The 23,897-nt window shown below is 43.7% G+C and overlaps 1 protein-coding gene and 1 long non-coding RNA gene across 2 annotated transcripts in view; one reads left to right on the plus strand and one right to left on the minus strand.

The window, feature by feature from the left end:
- SYNPR (synaptoporin) overlaps positions 1-23,897 on the minus strand; it is a 173,285-nt gene that overhangs the window by 22,356 nt on the left and 127,032 nt on the right. Inside the window, exon 3 of the mRNA XM_039546049.1 lies at positions 22,089-22,213. Coding sequence (XP_039401983.1) covers positions 22,089-22,213 — 125 coding nt within the window. The remainder of the gene's footprint in view (positions 1-22,088; positions 22,214-23,897) is intronic.
- Positions 4,944-23,897, plus strand: part of LOC120408897 — a 42,163-nt gene continuing 23,209 nt past the window's right edge. The window contains exons 1-2 of the long non-coding RNA XR_005600996.1: positions 4,944-5,018; positions 15,764-15,856. This is a non-coding gene — a long non-coding RNA (uncharacterized LOC120408897). The remainder of the gene's footprint in view (positions 5,019-15,763; positions 15,857-23,897) is intronic.

A 23,897-nucleotide genomic window follows, 5' to 3' on the forward strand; every position in this document is an offset into this window, starting at 1 on the left:
GGACTGCTGATCACCTACCCCTGGAAGGGGGTGCAGATGGACTAAGGGGCACTGCCAGAGGGCAGTGGCCTCGAAGAGGATGCCGCTGAGCAGGCAGCAACGTGGGTCCAGAGACAGCAACAGAGGGCAGAACGATGGACGAGACACCACCAGGAGGAGGCGCTCCACTGGACAGAGCTAATTCCCGGAGTCACCAGCAGGAGGCGCCAGGTGGTGAGTCCCACCCCGTTACAAGGTCCCTTCCAGTTCTATGATTCTATAATTCTATGTTTGTTAAATTGGGACAGGTCCCAGGTGAAAAATGAAGAATTGGGGTTATCAACTAGGATCACCTTTAATGACATTTTCTTGTGTTAGGCTGGGAGCTCCAAACTCTTCTCTAATGTCCTACCACTGCTGGATGCCTGATTCTGCTTTTCTGGGGATAACATTGCTTGTTAGTGACTCACAAAGACATTTTCTCCATCTCTTCCTTTCGCTTTTGCTGCATCTCTGCCACCCCTTCTGTTTTCTATTCATCCCCCATTGCTTCTGATCTCCGGTCTCCCTACCCAGCCCACCTCTCCCTCTTTTCATTGGTCTTCTCTCTCAGTTCTTCCTCCACTCAACTGCCCCTTTCTGCTTTTAACAACAAGCTCTTGCACCTTACCCTCTCTTGTAACTCATCTCCTAAGTACAAGGAGCAGCTCGCTAGCAGCACCGGCAACATTCAGTGCTACCTGTCCTAGTAAGTCAATGAACCAAGGCCACAAAGTCAAGTTCAACCTGGCATGAATTTTACTTGCAGACATTAGTATAAGCAGCTGTGAACAGCCCTCTATTTTTCTATGACATATTTGTGTTTGTTGACTGCTGGTAAATAGATGTCCAACAGGGAAAACTTCACTGCACATGAATTGTCGCTCATACACCTATAGAATAACACTGGATGGGAAAAGGAGATGCTAAGAGAGGCTATAGGGAAAAAGAATAGCACAGCAACATTCCTCCTCTTCTATTTCTATCCTCTGAGTCCTTAATTTCTGTAATTCATTTTTTCTTTCTGCTCCGGCAGTGCTAGCAAAGTCCAATGAAATACCAACACTCCACATACATCAAACTCAATAAAAGTAGAGATGCTGATAAGACACATCCCCAGTTCTGTCTTGCAAAGTCCCAGCAACCTCCCAATAAATTCCTTCCACCCAATGTTGCAAATTCACGTGAGCAATTGTTTTTAGGCAGAGGATGGGTCTGAACTGAATCCCCGGGTCCAAACGCCCCTAAACATTGGTGAAGTGCCGATTCGTACCTGGACTTAGCATCCAGGCTTCATTTCTGAAAGCCCAGCTCCAACCACTCCAGAAACTTTGAGGCTTGGACCCATCTTTCTTTCCAGCGGATGCTAAGTGTCCTCCCCTGCAGTCCCTATGCAGGAAAATCTCCAGCTGTCTTCAATAGTTTTGCCCAGAGGATCAGGCCCTTAAGTGTTCCATGTGGAGTAAGAACCAGAAAAAACCCAGGTTCAAAGCCTGCCTATGATGAAGCAATGACAAATTTCAGCCTGTTGATCCTGACACCACACTGACCTGGCTCTTTCACTGTTTAATCACTCTGTCACTGTTCAGCGCCACAGTCCATCTTTTATTTCGTTTGAAACTTCATGACAATTTGAGGTTCATCTCTCGTGCACATGGGCTCGTTCTCTCCCTTTCACACAGAGCTCTCCAGCACAGGAGGGACAGGAGGAGACTGCAATTTGAAAGTATTCACGGCCCCGATAACTATTCTTTGCAGTGTCTTGCTCTTTCATTAAAGTCAGCACTGAATAAAATCGGGTATGCTGCACTGCTCATTGAGTTTGTCAGCCCACTGACAGCAATACAGGTACACTGGTTTAAAACTTGTGTGAGATCAGACACTCAGATCCTACATTTTATATCCTTTTTTCCCCTACAGCTTTGCAAACTATGTTGTCATGAGAAATGTGATGACAAGACAGCTATATTGTCAAGCTTGACAATATCATAAAAGGGCCCCTTGAGTTTTTTGAATTCTGCCTTGTGCTGCAATACTAAAGCACTGCTGTCTTTTCAGACACTCACTGTATGTCCCTAGGAAACAAGAGTTTGGAGGTAGGAGCACAGAATAAGGGTTAGTACTGCTGCACATAGTTTGTGGGAAGATCTTTCCATTTGAAGACCTCCTTTCAAGCTGCCTTTGCATTGTGAGGTTTCAAGACACCTTCAGTGGGGAAAGTGGCAGCATCAAAGGGACCCCATTCCTTATCTAATTGCAGGCTGTGTTAAGGTGAGTTGTCCCCTGCTCATGAATGAGCATCTCTTTGGCATTCACTGTTACTGATCTCCTCTTATAACTGATACACACATGGGAGCTGATTCAGGAAACATCCCTGTTCAGCTAAGCATCTAACCATGGGCTTAACTTTGATGTTGAAGGCACTGCAGCATGTGCTTAATGTTAAGCATGTGTTTAGGGTTTTTTTGCTGAATACAGAAGAATCTTAAGTGCTTTCCTGAGTCAGGGCAATGATCTGTTCCTGGTAAAAAGAAAAAAATGTGAACCTTTTTCTGCATGGGAAATTCTGAAGGAGGGGTATTTCTCCATTTCATACTGGAAATGAGCAGAAAAGCAGACACTTCAATACAAACATCTTGATGCCACTATATACTTTGGTAAGTTGTCCTATTTTATTAAAATAACAGCGTACAAACTGGTGAACACAGGACACATGACATCCACACACACAATGTGACACCCTGTCAAAGGGAGTGCCTGCTCTGTAGCGCCTCCTGGTGAGTCAGTGTGGTGCTGCACATACTTCCTGCCTCAGTGTCCCTTCCCAGGAAGCCAATAATTCCAGCTGAGGTACTCCGGATGCTGGATTCAATAATATCCTCCTTGTTTATTACAAAACCGCCTACAAAAAAGGGGTCATAATGAAGAGTCCCAAATAACAAAAGGTACTTCTGGCTTTCAGGGATCCTCCCATGCCAGCTCTCTAAGCTCTGTGCCCAGTCCCTTTTCTCTGCCTTTAAATCTCTCCTCACGCAGAAGCCCAAGCTCTCCTCCCGGAGCGGGGCGGCAATTTATCAGCCTCTGCTAGCCCCACTTAGTGCTCAGGCTCAGAAAGGTTGCTGCCTTCCGCTGCTGGTGTCTGCTCCCTGCTAACACAGGTGCTACAGGAGCCTTCTTACTCCTGTCAGTGTCTGCAGGCATCGGCCCTGCTATGAAGGAGGAGGCAGCATTTATATCGGATCCTCTTCCTAGCTCATTCCTTATTAGCTGAGTGAGAAGAGAGCCCAGCACCAGCCCTGCTGCAAGGCTCCTGAGCCCCGGCCCTGGTGATTCCTTCTGGATGCCAGGTCTTCCCAGACTCCTTTCCTCTCTCCCCATATTTCCTCAGGCTGTGTGTATCAGACCACCCAAACTCCTGAAGACCATGCCATGTGCAGGACTGACCAGTAAGCTGTACTGCTCTTAAGGGGCAGACTACCCCATCACACACCCACATATTGTTCTTGCTCTGCTCCAAAAATCCCCAGGGAAAAACAATATTAAATTTATTTCCTTGCATTTGTGCTTTATTTCCCCCCATTTTTTGTTTCTATCTGCTACACCCATTGTCAATTTTCTTTGCTATTTTAAACAAAAGCAAGTATTAACAGCAATGCGACCAGAACCACCACCAGAAAAAGAGAGTGTGTCCTGGAAACTCATTATTGCAGTAGCACTTCTTGTAGGAACATGTGGTGAAATGTTTCCTTTAGGCTGGTAATCTCTAAAAAGGGGAGGTACTGTTCTGAAATACAAAAGTCATCTCCTGAAATGAATAGAATCCATACAGCTCCCAGTGCCTGGTGAGATAAGAGACCAAAAAAACCACAACACATTTTTAATGGTCTGTGTTTTTCCAGTGAACAAAGGAACAAAGTAAGGAAACTTCTTTTAGATACATTAGGAAATAATTAAGTTCCCAGCAGTTCCTCCTGAGCATGCTGATTTGTTCTGCAGACAATGGACTTCAGCCATTCTTTCTCTGGGAAATTGTGCATATAGAGGAGCAGTGCATCTTACAAAGGTGCTGAATATTAAATCTTTCATCAACTCCATTTGGAGAACATTTACAGGTGTGGGCACATGCTGACTTTACATCTGTTATCCATTCCTCTAATGGACTAAATCATGTTCCCAGAAGCAGTGTCTTATATATACTACTTTGATGAAGGAAAAATATTTAAAGTGTTCCAGGATCCTTAGCTAGAAGGGCAGATCTGTCTGGGAAGGAATGGTTTCCACTCTTCTGAAATCTCCCAGAATTTATTCTTTTCCATAGCCAACATCTTCTGAAGCACCAACATTCCTCATAGCATGGTTCTCCAAAGGGGAGTAGTTCTTAACCAAGCAGGAAAGTGTGTTCCTCTGGTGCTCAGCGTCTCTGCTTATTTAATGATTAAATCCTTAACATCTGAAAGGCTATCCAATAACAGCAACCCAAGAAACAGGTTCTATTATAGCAATCAGGAGAGCAGATGGAGCTGGCTAGTAGCCACTGATAAGAGGTCAGGTCCATCAGCACTGTGATTTCTTTGACTGCGCTGTATTTATTGCGATTATTATCTGGAGTTTTTATTTACCCTGTTGGTTCCTGCAATTAGCCATATTACGCTCAGGGTTCCTCTTTTGTGGAAGAGTAACATTTGAACAACACCGAAGCTGAAAGCTTTTGTTTGCTATGACTGGAATCCCTAGCATACACCTCACTCCCGTTCTAAAGTTTAGCCTTTGAAGAGGGATTCCTTACAATGGGGGAAATCTTTAATTGCAGAACTGAAGCAGTAATAAGAGCTTCCAGAAGGTACTCTTAAATAATGTGGACACTTGCAAATGGAGCTTTACTACAAAGTGTGGAATATTCCATTGTTCCTACCATTCTATGTCCACTTCCCACCAATTCTAACCTTTATCCAGTGACTTCCACTCACACCACTTACTTCTCAGGATCAAGAAGCTGTCGGGTAGGATCTATTTTCAAAGAAAGATGATATCTTAATACTGCATGTGATCTTCTCAAAGTCTTTCAGAGTTAAAGTTCTCTTTGCCCTTTCAGGGTCAAACATCTACAATTTTTACGCTTTCACAAGTGTCCAAGAAATTCTGGGGAGCTGTGTTGTAGGGGACTCATCTTGAGACATCAGGCCTGATTTTCAGAGATGCCCAGCACTCAGCTCCTTTCTTTGACTTACCCCTTCTTCCGTCTCCACCGCAGGTACAATCCAACAGAGGCTCTCCTGTACATTAGTCTAAGGGAGTCTAACTGAGTGTAAGGGAATCTAACTTAGGGTGGCCAGGTGTCTGGTTTTCAAAAAGGTCGAAAGGGTCAAAAGTGGAGTCTGTGGCGCAGTGGAGCTAAGGCATGGTGCCTCCTGTGGCTCTTGCAGTTCTCCCCCCAAGCGCTGGCTCTGCAGCTCCCATTGGCCGGGAAGCACGGCCAATGGGAGCTGTGGGGGTGGTGCCTGAGGATGGGGCAGTGTGCAGAGCTGCCTGGCCGCGCGTCCGCATAGGAGCCGGAGGGAAAACATGCTGCTGCTTCCGGGAGCTTCTTTAGGTAAGCGGTGCCCAATGCCTTTGGTTCTCCCCACACCCCAGCCCCCTATCCCAGCCCTGATCCCCTCCCGCCCTCTGAATCCCTAGATTCCAGCCTGGAGCACCCTCCTGCTCCCCAGACCTCTCATCCCCAGCCCCACCCCAGAGCCTGCACCCGCAGCCAGAGTGTCACCCTCCCCATGCCCCAACCCCCTCCGGCCTCCAACCCCCCCACTCCCAGCCTGGAGCATCCTCCTGTACCCCAAACCCCTCATTCCCAACCCCACCTCAGAGCCCACACCCCCAGACAGAGCCCTCCCCACAACCTCCAGCACCCCAACCCTTTACCCCAGCCCTGATCCCCCTCCCGCATCCCAAATCCCTCATCCTCAGCCCCACACCAGAGCCCGCACTCCTTCCCATACCCCAACCCCCAGCTCCAGCCCGGTGAAAATGAGCAAGTGAGTGAGGGTGGGGAGAGCGAGCGATGAAGTGAGCGGGGGCAGGGCCTCGTAGAAGGGTTGGGGCCTCAGAGGAGGGGCGGGCAAGGGGTGGGGCAAGGGTGTTTGGATTTGTGTGAGTAGAAAGTTGGCAACCCTTATCTAACTTATGCCATGCACACATCACTGCTAAAACTGGCCCAATGCCTCTTGTGAATACAGGACAAAAATAATAATAATAAAGTGTCACTTAAGATCTAGATACACACAAAAAATCAAGTGTCAGTTGCTACAGATTTGGCCCCTTGTATTTTTTTAAACTGATCGCTGTCCAAGAGATGTTCACTTCTAAAATCCGTTCATAACTTCCACTAAGGTCTTCCACAAGCAGCCCTGCTTCAGACATCAGCTTCACTACATGCACATATGCATCACACCCCTGCTGAAATGTTTGTAGGGCCAGGCCCTAACATCGATCCTAAAAATCTCATTCTTCTTACAGCTGGCTTCAGGGATTTAAAAGGGTTCCACTTCTCTAGAATGCTGTCAGAACGCACCTGAGGGTGTAATTCCACAGCAGACATTATATAAAAAAATGTAATATGCCACTAGCAATTTATCTGGAAAAAAGTTTTACTAAAAGTGTATTCTGTGGTGGGTTGTTTCCAGTCAGAATACTGGAAAATATTTTCCTCTCTCACATGTTTTCAGTTTCCTGACTCATTAGGAGGAATTTTTGTTGAAGTTTTAATGAGACAATCTGTTGTTCACATGTTCTGCGCTGTATATGCTGCTGTGAGATAAAATAAAGTCAATGATTAAGCAGTGGGCAGGCTGGGACTGCTGTTTATGACATGTCATAACTATAAAGGGAAGGGTAACAACTCTCCTGTGTACAATACTATAAAATCCCTCCTGGCCAGAGACACCAAAATCCTTTTACCTGTAAAGGGTTAAGGAGCTCAGGTAACCTGGCTGACACCTGACCCAAAGGACCAATAAGGGGACAAGATACTTGCAAATCTTGGTGGCCAGGGGGCTGGTAAGGCTTTTGTTTGTGCTCTTTGTTTTGGGGGTTGTTTGCTCTTGGGACTAAGAGGGACCGGACATCAATCCACGTTCTCCAAATCTTTCTGCACAAGTCTCTCATACTTACAAGTTTGAAATAACAGCCAGGCAAGGCGTGTTAGTTTTATCTTTGTTTTCTCAACTTGTAAATGTTCCTTTGCTAGAGGGAGGTTTATCCCTGTTTTGCTGTAACTTTGAAACTAAGGCTAGAAGGGGTTTCTCTGGGCTCTTTGAATCTGATTACCCTGTAAAGTTATTTCCATCCTGATTTTACAGAGATGATTTTTATCTTTTTAATAAAATCCTTCTTTTAAGAACCTGACTGACTTTTCCATTGTCCAAAGATCCAGGGATTTGGGTCTTTGATCACTTTGTAACAAATTGGTTAGGACATTTCTCAAGCCTACCCAGTAAAAGGGGTGTAAGGCTTGGGGCGATATTTTGGGGGAAGAGGAACTCCAAGTGGTCCTTTCCCTGTTTCTTGTTAAATCACTTGGTGGTGGCAGAGTACCAGGATTTAACCTAAGCTGGTAGAAATAAGCTTAGGGGGCTTTCATGTGGGTCCCCACATCTGTACCCTAGAGTTCAGAGTGGGGAAGGAATCTTGACAAAGGGTCTGGCCCAAAGTGCCACACCAGTTACCTAGGACTCCAGGAGCAGTGCTAGATTCCATAAAAGAATGTGGCCATATTAGCAAAGATCACACATACACTCCCAGTAATCTGTTAACTGTGAATAGCAATATCGATATATTTCACTAAACCACAGGCAAATCAGTTCAAGCCTGAGCCATGGGTAACAGCAGAACAGACCAAAAGAATCTTGTGAAAGCTTTACAAATGGGTCCGTAGACTCGTCTAGATTTGGAACTGGTATTCTGGAGAAGCATGTGAACAAGTATTTTGAAGGAAGATGGAAAAAAGGGAGAATTTGTTCAATTACTCACTACATTGACACTACATAACCTCAGTGGGAATTCAGTCAAATAGCAACCAAAGTAAAGTAGGTAGGAATGTTTTTTGCATTGGCTGCCTATGTTCTGGCATTGAAGTCAGGGCTTGAAATTTTCAAAAATATTCTAGAAAAGAGTAGCATTACAAAGTGTAAAAAAAATCTGCAAGAGAAGTAACTTTGAAAAAAAGTCTTGCTTTCAGAAAAAAGTCTTCATGACAGGCTTAGATAAAAACACCATGACATGCAGAATGCCACAGAGACCCTGCATGAATATATATTAAAATAGAAACGGGGAAAGAGCTGAATACATTAATAAATCCAAGGATTACTTACACTTTAAGAATCAACTACGTGTAAAGCATTAGTGAAGATTCTTCTGGCTCCAAAACAGGGTAAAGAAGCATAAAATACCACGTCTATTAAGAGAAGGAAGCCAGTGTGGAACAACAGTGTCCCAATTCATCAAAAATGCAATTGCTGTGGATGCCACAATAGAGGAGCCTACAATTTAGTGCTGATTTAAGAATCCAAATGTTCCTTCCTTTGCAACAAAACACTACCTGTAGCATGTTGCTACCACTTTCCTTCCCATTCACTTCAGAGCCAGTTATGCGTCAATGGATTCTCCTGAGCATATATGTGTAACACCAACAGACTCCAGTTGTTGCCAGGAGGGATCGAACCTGGGACCTCTGGAGCTTAGTACATGAACCTCTACTGCAGGAGCTAAAAGCCCTATGGCTGGTGGCCCATCCAGGTTACACGTGGGGACTCATCTGGGATTTCAACTGGGAAGTCTCTGAAGCTTGGGACATGCTTCTTCAGCTAGGGGAAGTATGTAACCCACACACCTCCTGGGTGTGGTGTTCTGTCCCATCTAGCGGCACCGAGACCACTTAGAGAGAGAGAGAGATTAATGAGTTTGCTCTACAGCCTTAGTTAACAAGTAGAGGATCATGTATTAAGTGCCAGAGGTCCCAGGTTCGATCCCACCCGCCAATGAGTGGGGTCTGTCAGTGTTACATATGTAAATCAAGTGATACCCTTCATTAGGCTGCTCTTCAAATTTAGTAGCAAGACAGTTACTGATGAGCCTTAGAGCTCTGTAAAGCATAGACAGCCCTGTACTAAGGCTCCAGTTCAGCAAAGCACTCAACCCACACGCTTAGCTTGAAACTACCCTGATGTTCAAGTACCCCTTAGCCTCCCGTAGTTTAAACATCCTCTTTCCTAAAACTCCAACCTTGTCATTGCACTGAGTTTATGGCTGACCTCTTCAGGGAAACTTGACCGTGAAAGCAAAGAGACACATGAGCTTAGTAAGGGTTCCCCAAAACCAATCACTCTGTACTTTACGTAGCATGAGAAATATGCAGATCTAGACCGAACAATTAGCCAGCCATATATATTTGCCTGCCTCAGTTTCCTCATGCTCTGGAGCGTTCTTTGGGCTGAAGTCAGAGTCCTCTTCTGCACATGGCTTCTCCTCCGAATCATGGAGACTCCCCCTCTCCTGGGCAGCCAGTCTTCTCCCTCTGCACCTGGTCCTGCAGTTCAAAAGGACGCTTCTGCTATGACAGTATGCCTCTCTCTTCCTCCTTCCTGGCCAAGCTTCTTGTGTCTGCGAGTCCCTCAGACCCTCTTTGCTCTAAACCCCTTCTCCTTCCAGCTACTTGGTCCAACTGGTTTTTCTAGGCTTCAGCTATTCATTCTCCTGAGCTGCTTCCACCTGAGCCATCAAGGTTTAATGACGCTCCATTTCCCCTGGTCTGGAAGATACTCTCCAGACTTGACAGCAAATGGTGGTTTCCATACACACTGAGGCATTCAATGATATAGCAACTGCACATCCAACAGAATTTATACTTTGTATATAGACAGATTCCCCAAATCATCAGTCAAAAACAAAGGGCCAGTTTCTCAGCTGGTGGAAATCAGTGTAGCATCATTGAAGTCGATGAATGTTCACATTGACTTCAAGAGAGCTATGTTGATTTACATGAGTTGTGAATCTGACCCCCAGGTTGTTGTTTGGCTGTAGCCACACATGGAAAAACATGTCAGCACTTTTAAATGCCCTATTTAAAAAAATAAAACCTTTCCCTCTTTCCAATAACACCATACAAAACCAAAGTATGTGAATCAGAATTAAATGAAAAGAAGCATAAACTAATACTTATGTGTGAAACCAAGATGCTGAAGACTCAAGTTAGCTTTGTATTATTAGGCCACATTAAAACGAAAAGGGAATTGTTAAAATGTCACAATTAGAGCAGCATGCACCCAGAAGGATTCTCCTCCTGAACTTGGCACAGTGGGATGCCACATTATGGTCTTCGTTCACTTCACTTCCAGTTTGTACTACAGCTATTAAAAAAAGGGCCTGGTTAGGCAAATCTGTCCACAGAGGGCCAAAATTAGGATAAAAGGCATTGCTGAGAGCAGGATACGAAGCAGCATGGTGGATGAAGATAATAAAAGCAGTGACCTATTCCTAAGTGCCTATACTAACTGTATCTAATTACTCAATAGAGCTCAAGATCTCCAGCTTTACTGATCTATTATTGAACACAAAGCCTTAAAGGATTGGAAATTAACCCTGTCAATGAGCATAGTTCAGAAGCGATAGGTAAGGAGGTCACACCTTGGTAAGCAGGTTTAAAGGAGACTTTTACAGATTGATAGAGGCTAGAAGGAACCATTATGATCATCTAGTCTGACCTCCAGCATAGTGCAGGCCAGAGAGCTTCACCCCAAGAAGTTCCTACACCCAGCCCAATAACTTGTGCTTCTGCTACAGCATATCTTTTAGAAAGAGATCCCACATTCATTTAAAGACTTCAAGTGACAGAGCATTTACTAGGTCCATTGGTAAGTTGCTCTAATGGTTAATTACCCTCCCTGTTAAAAAAATGTATTTCTAGTCTGAATTTGTCTTGAGGCTTGCCTAGACTACTAGGACAATGTGCTCTGGTATAACACGACACCTACCATAGACCCACTGCGCCGGTCAACTACTGGGGTAAGCCACACCGATGGAAGCCCCACTGTACACTGGCACTGCTCTCCCAGTGCAAGCCCCTCTAATCTCCCTACCCCCAACACCCCTCAAACACAGGGCCTTAGCACAAAAGGCCCGATTCTCCCCTGCCTTGAACAATCACTTCAACCTGTGCAAAGTGAGTGACAAACATCATCGTTCTGATTTGGTATAATGCCTGCACAAAGTACCGGGCAAATGAGAATGAAACCCGAAGGTAGCAGGAAGAGTGTGAGTCAAAGCAGTGGGTGGCCTACTTGAATGTACACTGCTAGTTTTTCTACTGCTACAACTCTCGCTTATGGTCCTTCATCCTGTAAATTACACTAATTAGACATGTAACTTACACATTCTGTCTTTCACCATTACTAATTGACACTGTACTCACTAGAATACCTGCTTATATCATTACTTACAGAAGGGGGTGCCATCATGATACAAAAAGCAACGTTGATCATGTCCAAAGGAGGTAGAGTTACTGCAGCCTTTAAGTTTGCCAACAGACAGAAAAATACATTTTACAAGCAGAGGCGGATATCACCTTAACAGAAATGTGGTCTATTAAATCCCAGTACAGTGGCTAAATCTAATCCCATATGGATCATACAAGCAAGTTAAAGACGTATGGGCTGTATGAATGGACTATAAGGTGGATAGAAAGCTGGCTAGATTGTCGGGCTCAACGGGTAGTGATCAATGGCTTCATGTCTACTTGGCAGCTGGTATCAAGTAGAGTGCCCCCAGGGTCGGTCCTGGGGCTGGTTTTGTTCAATATCTTCATTCATGATCTGGAGGATGGCGTGGACTGCACCCTCAGCAAGTTTGCAGATGACACTAAACTGGGAGGAGTGGTAGATATGCTGGAGGGTAGGAATAGGATACAGAGGGAACCAGACAAATTAGAGGATTGGGCCAAAAGAAACCTGATGAGGTTCATCAAGGACAAGTGCAGAGTCCCGCACTTAGGACAGAAGAATCCCATGGACTGCTACAGACTAGGGACCGAGTGGCTAGGCAGCAGTTCTGCAGAAAAGGACCTAGGGGTTACAGTGGACGAGAAGCTGGATATGAGTCGATAGTGTGCCCTTGTTGCCAAGAAGGCTAATGGAATTTGGAGCTGTATAAGTAGGGGCATTGCCAGCAGATCGAGGGACATGATCATTCCCTCTATTTGACATTAGTGAGGCCTCATCTGGAGTACTGTGTCCAGTTTTGGGCCCCACACTACAAGAAGGATGTGGAAAAATTGGAAAGAGTCCAGTGGAGGGCAACAAAAATGATTAGAGGGCTAGAGCACATGACTTATGAGGAGAGGCTAAGGGAACTGGGATTGTTTAGTCTGCAGAAGAGAAGAATGAGGGGGGATTTGATAGCTGCTTTCAACTACCTGAAAGGGAGTTCCAAAGAGGATGGAGCTAGACTGTTCTCAGTGGTAGCAGATGACAGAACAAGCAGCAATGGTCTTAAATTGCAGTGGGGGAGGTTTACGTTGGATATTAGGAAAAACGTTTTCACTAGAAGGGTGGTGAAGCACTGGAATGGGTTACCTAGGGAGGTGATGGATTCTCCTTCCTTAGGAAGTTTTAAACTCAGGTTTGACAAAGCCCTGGGTGGAATGATTTAGTTGGGAATTGGTCCTGCTTTGAGCAGGGGGTTGGACTAGATGATCTCCTGAGGTCCCTTCCAACCCTGATATTCTATGATTCTAAAGTATTTGACTAATAAATGGAAGATCTATTTTATAGAGCTGTAGGGGGAAATATTACCCTAACCCCTCTTCTTCTTTCACCATTATCCTGCATGCTTCTTGCTGGTACAATTTAGTCACTTAAAAATCAGCTTCCTCTTTTGCTTATTAATAGATCTAAGCAAATAATTGAATTTAAAAAAAAAAAACCAAACCCATTTTGTTAAAAAAAAATTCAAACTGAAACACTGCAATAGTTTGTTTTCAAAATATCAGAATGAAATGTCTAGACATTTCCAAATTCTTTTTCCTGCTGAAATTATTTGCCAAATTCAGCCCAAATGCACAAATCGTTTGAGTGTGCCCCTCAAAATGGGTTTTTTGATGAATTGACTATTTGCCAAAAATTTCCACCCAACTCTATGTATTAAGTGCCATCTCCCTCATCTCTACCCATGACATTACCATTATGGCTAACAGCTCCTTTACACTGCCCCGTTCTCTAAACCCTGCCACTATCCATCCCTTCCCTTCTCCCTGCCCCCAACCCTAATCCCCAAATCTTCACTGCTCAGCAAAGGGGTTGAAGAAACAGCCATTTCTTGCCGCTCCAGTTACCACTACAAACCACTCCCTCTTTGGAGTCATGGTGGGTGCAGCGTTTGGTTTCCTCAGCCTTTTCATCTGAGTCATCTTATTTCTACCCTCAGCCCTAACTACCACTTTAATGTTGAGGAGGCTCAGCTGTACGTCAGGATATACTTTAACCTCTTCAATAACCGTCCACATTCACCCAAACTGCTCATCCTGGACAACCAAACCTGTGGCTTCATCTGAGATACCTTCAGCTAAATGCCTCAAAGGCAGAACTGCTTCTCATCAGCAAGAGGAACATCTTCAAACACTATTAATTAACCCTGAGGCTGTTCTTATTTGGACACCAAATCCCAGTCAGTCCTAGAAGTGGGGGAGTGAAAAGGTGAGACACAGCCACATTTGCACGTCTGCTCTGGGAACATGCTGAGCAGAGCTGGGCCAGACCCCAGGACTGGTCCCAGTGCGTTAATACCATTGTCTTCTGTCATTTAGACCATGCAGCCCTCACCACTTTGCACTTAATTCTAGAGGACATTTTGGGGCATCCTTTGTGTGAAACATGCTATATAAAATAAGAGCGAATTGTTTAGTCAACAGCTAGTTAGATACTGTAGTTACAGGGTTGGCCAGCTTCCCACAATGAAATACCTTGCAAGATCTTGTTAAAGGGGCAGAAAACAAGCCTGGGAGCTCAAAGTGTAAATTCACGGTCATTCAAAGGAAAGGTTCCAGAGAGCGTGACACTGACGGTATCTGTCCTACCACTAACATACCATTCGCATTACACCTGGCTGACCGGCAAACTGACAGAAATGCCCAAGATCTCCAACTGGCTTCCTAGACTGGCATTGTACTCACCCCGGAATATAATTGGGGCTGAAATGTGAAGAAGAAGGGGAAAAAAAAAAAGCAGACTGAAGATAAAATCAGACATTGGTTGCTCTGAAATTTGGCCCAGAACCATCCCCAGTTGAAGTTAGGGATAGTCTGATATGTTTAGTGTACCATGTGCCCTCGCTATTTGCTATACCACACAAGAGTGCTGCTCTCCTGTCTCGTTGCATGCGCCCTCAAAAGCGAAGATGCTGAGTGTAATGAGCAGGTCCCAGGCAGCAAGCTGAAATAATGAGAACAATTTATTCCTTCATATCCTCCCACCCAGGCTACTTCTGTTCACTGGATAACGCCACTCCTTTAAAGACATAACATCTTAATTAACAGAATGTGCAAGCTACCACATGGGTTGTAAGCTCTTTGGGGGCACAGACAGTTTCTCTAGCACAATGAGGTCCTGGTCCATGATTATGACTCCCAGGGGCTTCAATAATACAAATAATAAATTCTGTTCTGCAGGTCCTTCCTAGACTTTTCTCACAGAGCTGTGAGTTATCAGGTGTGACCTGACAGCCCCACAGTATCTGTATAAAGGTTTTGCACTTGTTTCATTCATTTGTCACGGTTCTAAATTGAGACGGACAAGGTGGGTGAGGTAATATCTTTTATTGGACCAATTTCTGTTGGTGAGAGAGACACACTTTTGAGCTTCGCAGAGCTCTTCAAAGAGACCAGCAGAAGTTGCTCCAATCAAATATATTACCTCATCCTCCTTGTTTTTCTCATATCCTGGGACCAACACGGGTACAACAACACTGCAAACATGCTTCTGAAGTGACATTTCTGCAACTGTTCTCTCGGTGGCCATGATCATACACTCAGAAATAATTCTCTGCAAAGAGAGACACCTCTTAATTTTAAAAATAATAATTTAGTAGGTTAAATGCATCAAGGCCTTTATGCAGGTCTTCTAGATGCCCACAGATTAGCAGGACAAATGATCCCCTAAAAATCTGTCAAATTCAAAAGCATCAATAAAAATGCCAGAGTTGGGACAAAACAATGCTTTCTGGTGAATACTGAAAATAAATTCTGAAAAGGTAAGAAAAAAACTTTTATAAAAGGGATTTGATTTGGAAGAAGAGAAACCTAAAAAAAAGGTTCATTTTGGGACAGAAACAGGGTTTTTGAACAGAAGATTGTTTAAAAATGCATTGGTTTAGCTATGGTTTCCCTAATGATAATCTGTGGCTTCTGATCTGGCAATCAGGCCTGGGTTCAATAGAAATACTAGTCCAGACTTTGTGTGCCGACAAGCTTTAACTTTAAGCAAGCAAACAAGCAAACTTTAAAGGCTGCTCAGCAGGGAATTTTTTATTCAAATGAGAGACTCAGAGAGAATGAATGAAAAAGTCCAGTCAGACAGAGCTGTCTGTTCTTTGACTTCGTAAACTGACACAGGATTATTTGGAGAGGCATTGAATATTTCACTGAAAAGATACTGAAGTGGTGAGGACAAACATTAATGCTTGTTTTGTTCACTGTGGTGATGCGCAGAAACAGTAATGGAAAAAACATCATATTCCCCTTTCATCAACTTCCTGGGCCTTCCACAAGAGTCAGGTGACAATCAACATCTCCATCGCTCTAGTAAGTATGCTTATGCTTTAACCTTGACTTCAGTGGGCTACATGGATCAGTGTTCTCTTTGCACTCCCCGTCAGTACCTGGTCCAGCCCAGGGAAGCAAACGATCCAATCAGCAGACTAAAGCTGGTGATGAATCCTGATCACGTGCCATGTGAGGTATGTTGTGCATATGCTAAGGCGACGACTCGTGTTGAAATTTAAGCACGTGCTCTGCTTTTCAACACCTTGCAGGATCGAATCCATATTGCAACCAGCAGGTGCTAAAATAAATTTCTATACACTATTTAACTCGAGGGTGTCTCTGGATTACAAGGGTTGGGCTACTGCAATCCTACAGCGGAAAACAAAGAGGTTTATAGGTCCAGGATCTGACTCAAGGGTTAACAGGCAGTACCTTTAAGTTATCGTATTGAAACATATCCTCCCTCCTCCTTAGGAAGGAGCACCCCCCACTCTCACAATGATGAGTTGCAATACGTTTCATTGCATAACACATTATACTTCTCTCCTGCTTTTCCTTTGTGCCTTCTGATACAGAGTGTTTTTTTCCTGTTTCAAAGTTTTATTTTAAACACTGACTAGGGAAGGGCAAAAGACTCTTCCTCTATCAGAGCAGCTAATACTGGGGGCTGGAGAGAGCTTTTCAAATAAACAGGATTGAAATTAAAAAAGATTTAGCCCACAGAGCAGCAGCTTCCTCAGAAGAGCGGCAGATGGGGTGAGGGTGGGCTCCTGAGAGGAGCAGAGGTGGGTGTCATAACAGAGAGGTAGGAAGGAGAAGCAGTCCTATTTGTTGTGCACACCGGAATGTGGAGTTTTGGTTCAATAGCCAATCATTTTGCATGGAACAGCTGTGCAGTTATTATGCACAATTCTGCACTCTGATTGGCTAATGACCCTTAGCTAGCCAGAGCACAGAGATTTGCATATTATATATTTATTGAGCTATAACCACAGTCATGATTCAGGTCAGTTCCCCATCAGCCACAGTTCTGGAATTTGAATAACTGAGAGATGATAATACTTTTGTGGGTTATTAACTCCTAGCATCCCTGTACTCTGATTGGCTGAGATAATGCCATTTTAGTGCAATACACATTATTGCATAGCATTTTTGCTATGAGAAAAGTTTTATTGAAATCAACAGCTGAGAAAGCCTGATCATTTCAATGCGACTTTGCCACTTACAAGAAAAACAAGTTAATTACATTTTATGTGGACAGTTATGAAGTAACTGTGTTCAGCACAAAGGCAGCAATTCAGAAATACGTTATGTGGGTGACAATTGGTGTAGCAACTTTGAAGGGGCTTCATCTGTACATCGATCAAATGCACTCTAAAACCAGGAACATCAGCAGTAAATATCTGCCTCTCAGGGCTTTTTATTCATATACCAGATTTCAAAGTGACACTCATGAATAGCAAAATGCATTACAAAATGGCAACCTTGGCAGGTTCTTAGCTGCAGAGAACTAGTGTTTCCAGGCACCAGGATAATTAGATAAATCAAAACTGGAATGATAATCAGCTGCTTAGACTAGTAGAAATAATTCTGAGTAGGTGGTTTGTAAATACCAGGGAAGAGGTCCTGGTAGGGATGTCAGAATGATAAGAATCTGTGCTGAAAAGTGTATGTAGTGTTAGTTATTAGTTTATTGTAATACGTAACATGGTGAACAGAAATCAACTGTGTGTGGATAGGATCAATTCATTACATGGCTCTTAACAGCTACAGCATCTGGCAAGGAGTCCAAGAGAAGTAGTCTTCAGTTACTCCATGGGAGGAGGGGGTTTGGCCAGTGAACTGGGGGCAAAAGATAGAGAAGGAGTTGGAAAGAGTCTAGGGAAATAGTGACAAGGTCTGGGAACAAGCAGACTGTATTTGCTGGACATCGGGTCCCTGGGCTGGCACCCAGAGTAGCGGGTTGGCCTGGGTTCCCCTACCAGCTGCTGGGAAAGTGAGAAAGAAGACTGTCTGGATTGGCATGCAGACAGCTGAGCCATGGAAGGGGAGGACTATAATGACCTGGCTGGAGGGTTGAGTCATGAAGAGGAAGCACTGCGAGTCCTGGAGAGCCAGGAGGAACATGGCATGATCAACCATCAGAAGGGGAGCGTCAGACCTGAATGGAGCTAATCCCCAGATGACAAGCCCTGGGTTTGCAGTAGTTCTGCCTGGGTTCCATACTTACTTCTAAACTTCCTATTCACTGGAGGGGAGTGGTTCAGAGGCAGAAAGGGGAGTTATATGCATAACTTCTGGTGCATTTGGGTACCCAACTCTCTTTTGCGTCTCTGAAAATCTTCTGAACCTACTCTAGTGTGAACATGTTGGGAAAATTTTTCAAAAGCATCTAAGTGGCTTAAGAGCCAAAATCTCATCCAAAGGGCCTAAGGGCCAGACTTTAAAAAGGTATTTTGGCCTCTAAGGATGTAGCTAGGCACCTCATAGGTGGTTTTGAACATCCCACTAGGTGTCTATCTGCATATTTAGGCAGCAAAGGCACAGATTTTTAAGGGTATTTAGCCCTTGCTGCACTAAACATTGAAACACCAGCTGATTTAGGAGACAGTCTCATTTTCAAAAGTGATTTAGGCACTTATTCTAAATGCCATAAATTGACAATGGGATTTTGGCTCCTATGTGCCTAAATCCCTGAAGAAAATGAGATTTAGGCTCCTAAGTCAGCTAGGTGTCATCATGCTGAGCGCACCACCCTTAGTGCCTAAATCACTTCTGAAAATCAGACAGGCTCCTAAATCAATTGGGCATTTTGAAGTTGATAAGAGGATAACATTTCGAAACCACTTCAGTACGTTTACAAAACTTGTTATGCTGCTTACTTTGAAATCTCCTCTTTTCGAATGAGAAGCTGGCCAGCAGACGCTTGCAAAGCCAAATCCTGCTTGCCTTTCTTGGGCAAGGAGTCTCAATTTTTGTTTGTTTAAAGCTGTTCACATTTATCCATTAAAAACTCAATGGTCTAAGCCTGGTTGCTGTAACTTCCAAGAAAAAGAGTGAGAAATCCTGCAGTGCCCATAGCAATAGGAAGGAAAGCATCTGCTGAGCCCTCTGCATGTTTCTATCGCTTCGAGTTAAGTTGCAAGGCAGATTTTTAAAAAGACAGCTCTCCCCTATTCAAATGCTCCAGTGCTCCAGTTGACAGCCATGACAGCTACAAGCATAGCCAGAATCTGTGTGGCTCCTCTGATTTCTGATTTTCACCCACACCTCCTTCAGTTTTCAGCCAATGATCAGAAATCAGAAGTCAGCTTGATAAAACTGCTGTGTGACTATAGACTTACAAACAGTGGGAAATTCACTCTGTTTGCACAAAGGCCACATTCTCTGGGGTGTAGGTTAGGGATCCCAAAGTAAGATCTGAATGGGTGGACACCTACTGAGTCCCACAGAAGTTAGTGGCAGGGGCGGCTCTACGAATTCCACCGCCCCAAGCAGGGTGGTGCGCCGTGCTGCTCACGCTGCCGGGCGCCGGTCCCGCGCCTCCGCGGGACCTCCCGCAGACGTGCCGCTGGTCCCGCGTTTACGATGGAGCTTCTGCAGGCGTGCCTGCGGGAGGTCCACACGAGCCGCGGGACCAGCGCACCCGCCGCAGTCATGTTTGCGGGAGGTCCGGTCGTCCCGCGGCTCCATTGGACCTCCCGCAGGCATGACTGCGGAAGGTCCGCCGGACCCGCCTGCCGCCCTCCCGTTAAAATGCCGCCCCAAGCGCGCGCTTGGCGTGCTGCGGTCTGGAGCCGGCCCTGGTTAGTGGTCAGAGTTCTGCCTATGTAGATCAAACCGTAGAATCAGGTTTGCCAGAGAATGGAAGAAAGAGCCTTGAAAATAAGTGAGAGCTCAGAAAGCAGATTGCTTGCCATTGCTTCAAGAGTTGCATTAGCCAGCCTGTACAAAGGCACCTTATCTCATCGCTTGACATGAGCATTAAAGAGAAAGGAGAAAGGAAACACTTGTGAATAACAGGCATAATAGGAAAGACTAATTAAGTGAAACATAACTGACTTCCAGTAGAAGCATGGGGACAGATTTTCAAAATTAGTTGATGAGACTGTGTGTGTATGTTTCTGAGTACCTAATTTATGCATGCAAATACTTGATCTTTGCACACAAGTGTCTTATTTGCAAAAACACTTTGAGTATCTTCAGTATCTGTCCTAAGATTCTCCTTTGATAATATCTCCCTTCTGATGTGGAACTATACACTTCTAAGTCCTATAATTTAAGTAATTCTGTTAGATTTCCTTGCTACAGTGGCATTGCATTGACAAGTTTTAATAATTGGAGATATACCAATCTCCTAGAGCTGGAAAGGACCTTGAGTCCAGCCCCCTGCCTTCACTAGCAGGACCAAGTATTTATGTCCCTGATCCCTAAGTGGCCCCCTCAAGGATTGAACTCACAACCCTGGGTTTAGCAGGCCAATGCTCAAGCCACTGAGCTATCCCTCCCCCCTTGTTGGCCTTCATATTTGTTAGAAATGTACAATTACGCAGTAGTTATTTGCAAATTTGTTGCCATTTCCTAATGAACAATAATACAGTATACCTGGTTGTTTTCTTCCCAAAGCAATACTCTACGTTCCTCGTACAGTGGCAATCGATACTTAATTACCATTTAGTGTTAACAACTTTTAAAATAAAATAATGTTTTATAATAATTTAAATTAAAAGCTCTTTACTACAGACACTTCTATAATAAATGCTGGTGAAATGACCTATTTGAAAGCAAATCACATTATAAATTCACATAACTCAATTTGCAAAGCCCATCTCATGCATACTAAAGAGATGTTAAAGGCTGTGCAGAATAGTAAAATAAAAAAACGTTTATATAAAGGAAATATGATTCTTTAGAGTAATATAAATATACCATAAACTAACAGCAATTCAAGAAATCACCAGCAGTGTGCATAGTTTGGAAGATGTTATATTTCAGTTAGTGCTGAAAAGGCTAACACATTCTTTCTGGTCTATGCATAATGAAATCATAAGCAAAACAGCAAATGATTTCTAGAAGCAATATAACAATTTCAGATAGGGTCATGGTGTACTTCATTTGAGACTGGGCTACACATTCTTCATTGTTCTTTCATCATCTCAAGATCTCTTGAAGAGTATAGTTGTACAGAAATGCAGTACAGGTTCCTAGAGTGGACCTCATTCATATTTTAAAAGTGATGTTGAGGGTGTCATTTTCACTCAAAGTTGTATAGAATTAGAATCCTTAGCAGCAAATGCATTTTTTCAATTTTAAACTTTTTTTTGCCCCACTATGTCTTTCTTCTGCTTAGAGTTTGCAGTGTTATTGTAGCTGTGTTGGTCCCAGGATATGAGAGAGAGAATGTGGGTGAGATTTTATTGGACCAATTTCTGTTGGTGGCAAAGGCAGAGACAAGCTTTCAAGCTACACAAAGCTCTTCTGCAGCTCAGTGGAGCTCAAAACCTTGTCTCTGTCTCTTCTGGTCCAATAAAAAGATTATCTCACCCACCTTCTTCCTCTTATATTTAGGGCAAGATTTTTAAAAATATCTAAGTGATTAGGGAACCTAAATTATATTTTCAAAAGGGATTTAGGGCCAGATTTTAGGTGCCTAAAGATGCCTAATGGGGTTGTCAGAAGTACCCAAGCACCTAACTTCCATTAGAATAACCTGTTCAAGTGCTTTTGAAAATTGCATTTAGGCACCTAAATACCTTTGAAAATCTGGCCCTTTGGAGCTTAAGCCCCACTGATTTTTCAGTGAGTCTTAGGCTCTTAAGTTGCTTTTGAAAATGGGACTTAGGCTTCTATGTCACTTAAGTGCTTCTGAAAATGCTACCCTTATTGTCCAAAACTTTCTGAAAGAGGTGCCCAATCCAAAGCCCATTGTAATCATAGAATACAAGGGTTGGAAAAGACCTCAGGAGGTCATCTAGTTCAACCCCCTGCTCAAAGCAGGACCAACACCAACTAAATCATCCCAGCCAGGGTTTTGTCAAGCCGGGCCTTAAAAACCTCTAAGGAAGGATATTCCACCACCGCCCTAGGTAACCCATTCCAGTGCTTCACCACCCTCCTAGTGAAAGTGTTTCCTAACATCCAGCCTGGACCTCCCCCACTGCAACTTGAAAGTCTCAATGAGAGTCTTCCCACTGTCAACAGTGGGATTCAGATCAGGCCCCAGGTGAGCTGTATCCCTGAATATGAATGGTCAAGAACCAAAATGGATTACCTGAAAGGATAGGCAAAGGCTATGTCAATGCTGAGGTCGCTCTCTGTCTTGTTTGCACAGTCCACGCTGAGCCGCAGGCCTCCAGAATAACCACCGCATGTTGCAAATGCAAAGATTGCAAAAAGCTGTCAAAAACAAATGACATTTTAATTTTATGTCACTGACAAGAACAAATGTATCTATACAGCAGTTTTCTTGACTGAGTCAGAGGTCGCTGCCCAAGTAACTCCCTCAGATTATCAATAATGCAGAGTGGTCAAGAACAGTTACTACTTCGAGCTGGGTTTTAATACAAACAGACTGGTTATTCTGAATAGTAATAGGATGTGAATTCCATAATTAAGAGGCATAATTATAAGCTTCTCTTGCTCTCAGTGCCAAAAATGACAACCAGGCAATTTAGACCTTAGTTTAGACTAGGAACATATGGAGAAAGAATGAAGATTGACCAAGTACAATGGACCATTTGAAATCTTTAAATGTAAGTAAAATCACTGCAAAATGTTATAAGGAGCCAGTATAGGGATTTCGAAGGAGTGACACAAAGGCAGACACATGGTTCATGTAGATATATTGACACAACATGCAAAATATGTTATCACATTATCCTTCATTAGATTTTAATGAGGCCACATATGACTTTGAATAAAAGACTAACACTGTTCATTAGTTTTTGGAATCATTATTGTAATCTTAGACAGATGAGCAGATGCAATAAATCAATGCTAAAGTCAAAGGAAAGCAAAGCAAGTTACAGAATAAATTCAACCATCCAACTAGGCATGGGCAAAAATAAAGGTGGTTCAAATCCAGGCTCAGCTTCATCTTAATTCCCAAAGACGCGTGAATATTGTATAGCGGAGGTGGTAGTGCTATTGTTTTTCTTTTTTGCTCTAATTCTGTTTTAAACACAGAAGGACAAAGCTGGCATTGGTTTTGCAATTGTCCATTTAAGATGCTTTGCAAAAACAAAACTTGACATGGACATGGGTCAGGCACTTGATTCTATTTTTGTAACTTCTATAAAACAAGTATCAGAGGGGTAGCCGTGTTAGTCTGGATCTGTAAAAGCAACAAAGAATCCTGTGGCACCTTATAGACTAACAGACGTTTTGCAGCATGAGCTTTCGTGGGTGAATACCCACTTCTTTGGATGCAAGAAGTGGGTATTCACCCACGAAAGCTCATGCTGCAAAACGTCTGTTAGTCTATAAGGTGCCACAGGATTCTTTGTTGCTTCTATAAAACAAAAATCACACACTGGGCCAAATTTTGCTCTGACTCGCACCAGTATAAATCTGGAGCAATTCCACTCATTTTAATGGAATTACTTCAGAGCTACACTAGTGTCAATGAAAGTGGAATTTGGCTGTCTAGGTTATGTCATGTTCATATTAACAATGAAATAAATGATGGGTCAGTGAGGGAGGAGGAATACAAGCATAGCACACACTTCAAGTAAAGAAGAGCCTGTCCTGAAGCACTGAAGGGACAGATGTGAGCAGCAACAGGAAAAGTAAATTTGAGGCAGAATGAAAGAACAACTGCTGCATTAAAGACGGAGGAAACAGAAAACTAGAGCATACTGTAACCCCAGCCAAGGCACAAGACCCTAATAAGTGCAGTCAATAACAGCTGTACAACGTCACCCCACCAACCACTCCACTTCATGGCACAATCACAGCCAAACTGGGAGATGCATTATCCTCCTCTGTCTTCAGGTTTCCTTAATATACATATATATTTTTGCCAGCTGTTGCCAGGTTACCTGGCCTGTTCCTGAGCATTTGGAACGGAAAAAGCTTTTTG

This window comes from Mauremys reevesii, linkage group 7 (genome assembly GCF_016161935.1).
Source record: "Mauremys reevesii isolate NIE-2019 linkage group 7, ASM1616193v1, whole genome shotgun sequence".
NCBI lineage: Eukaryota > Metazoa > Chordata > Testudines > Geoemydidae > Mauremys > Mauremys reevesii.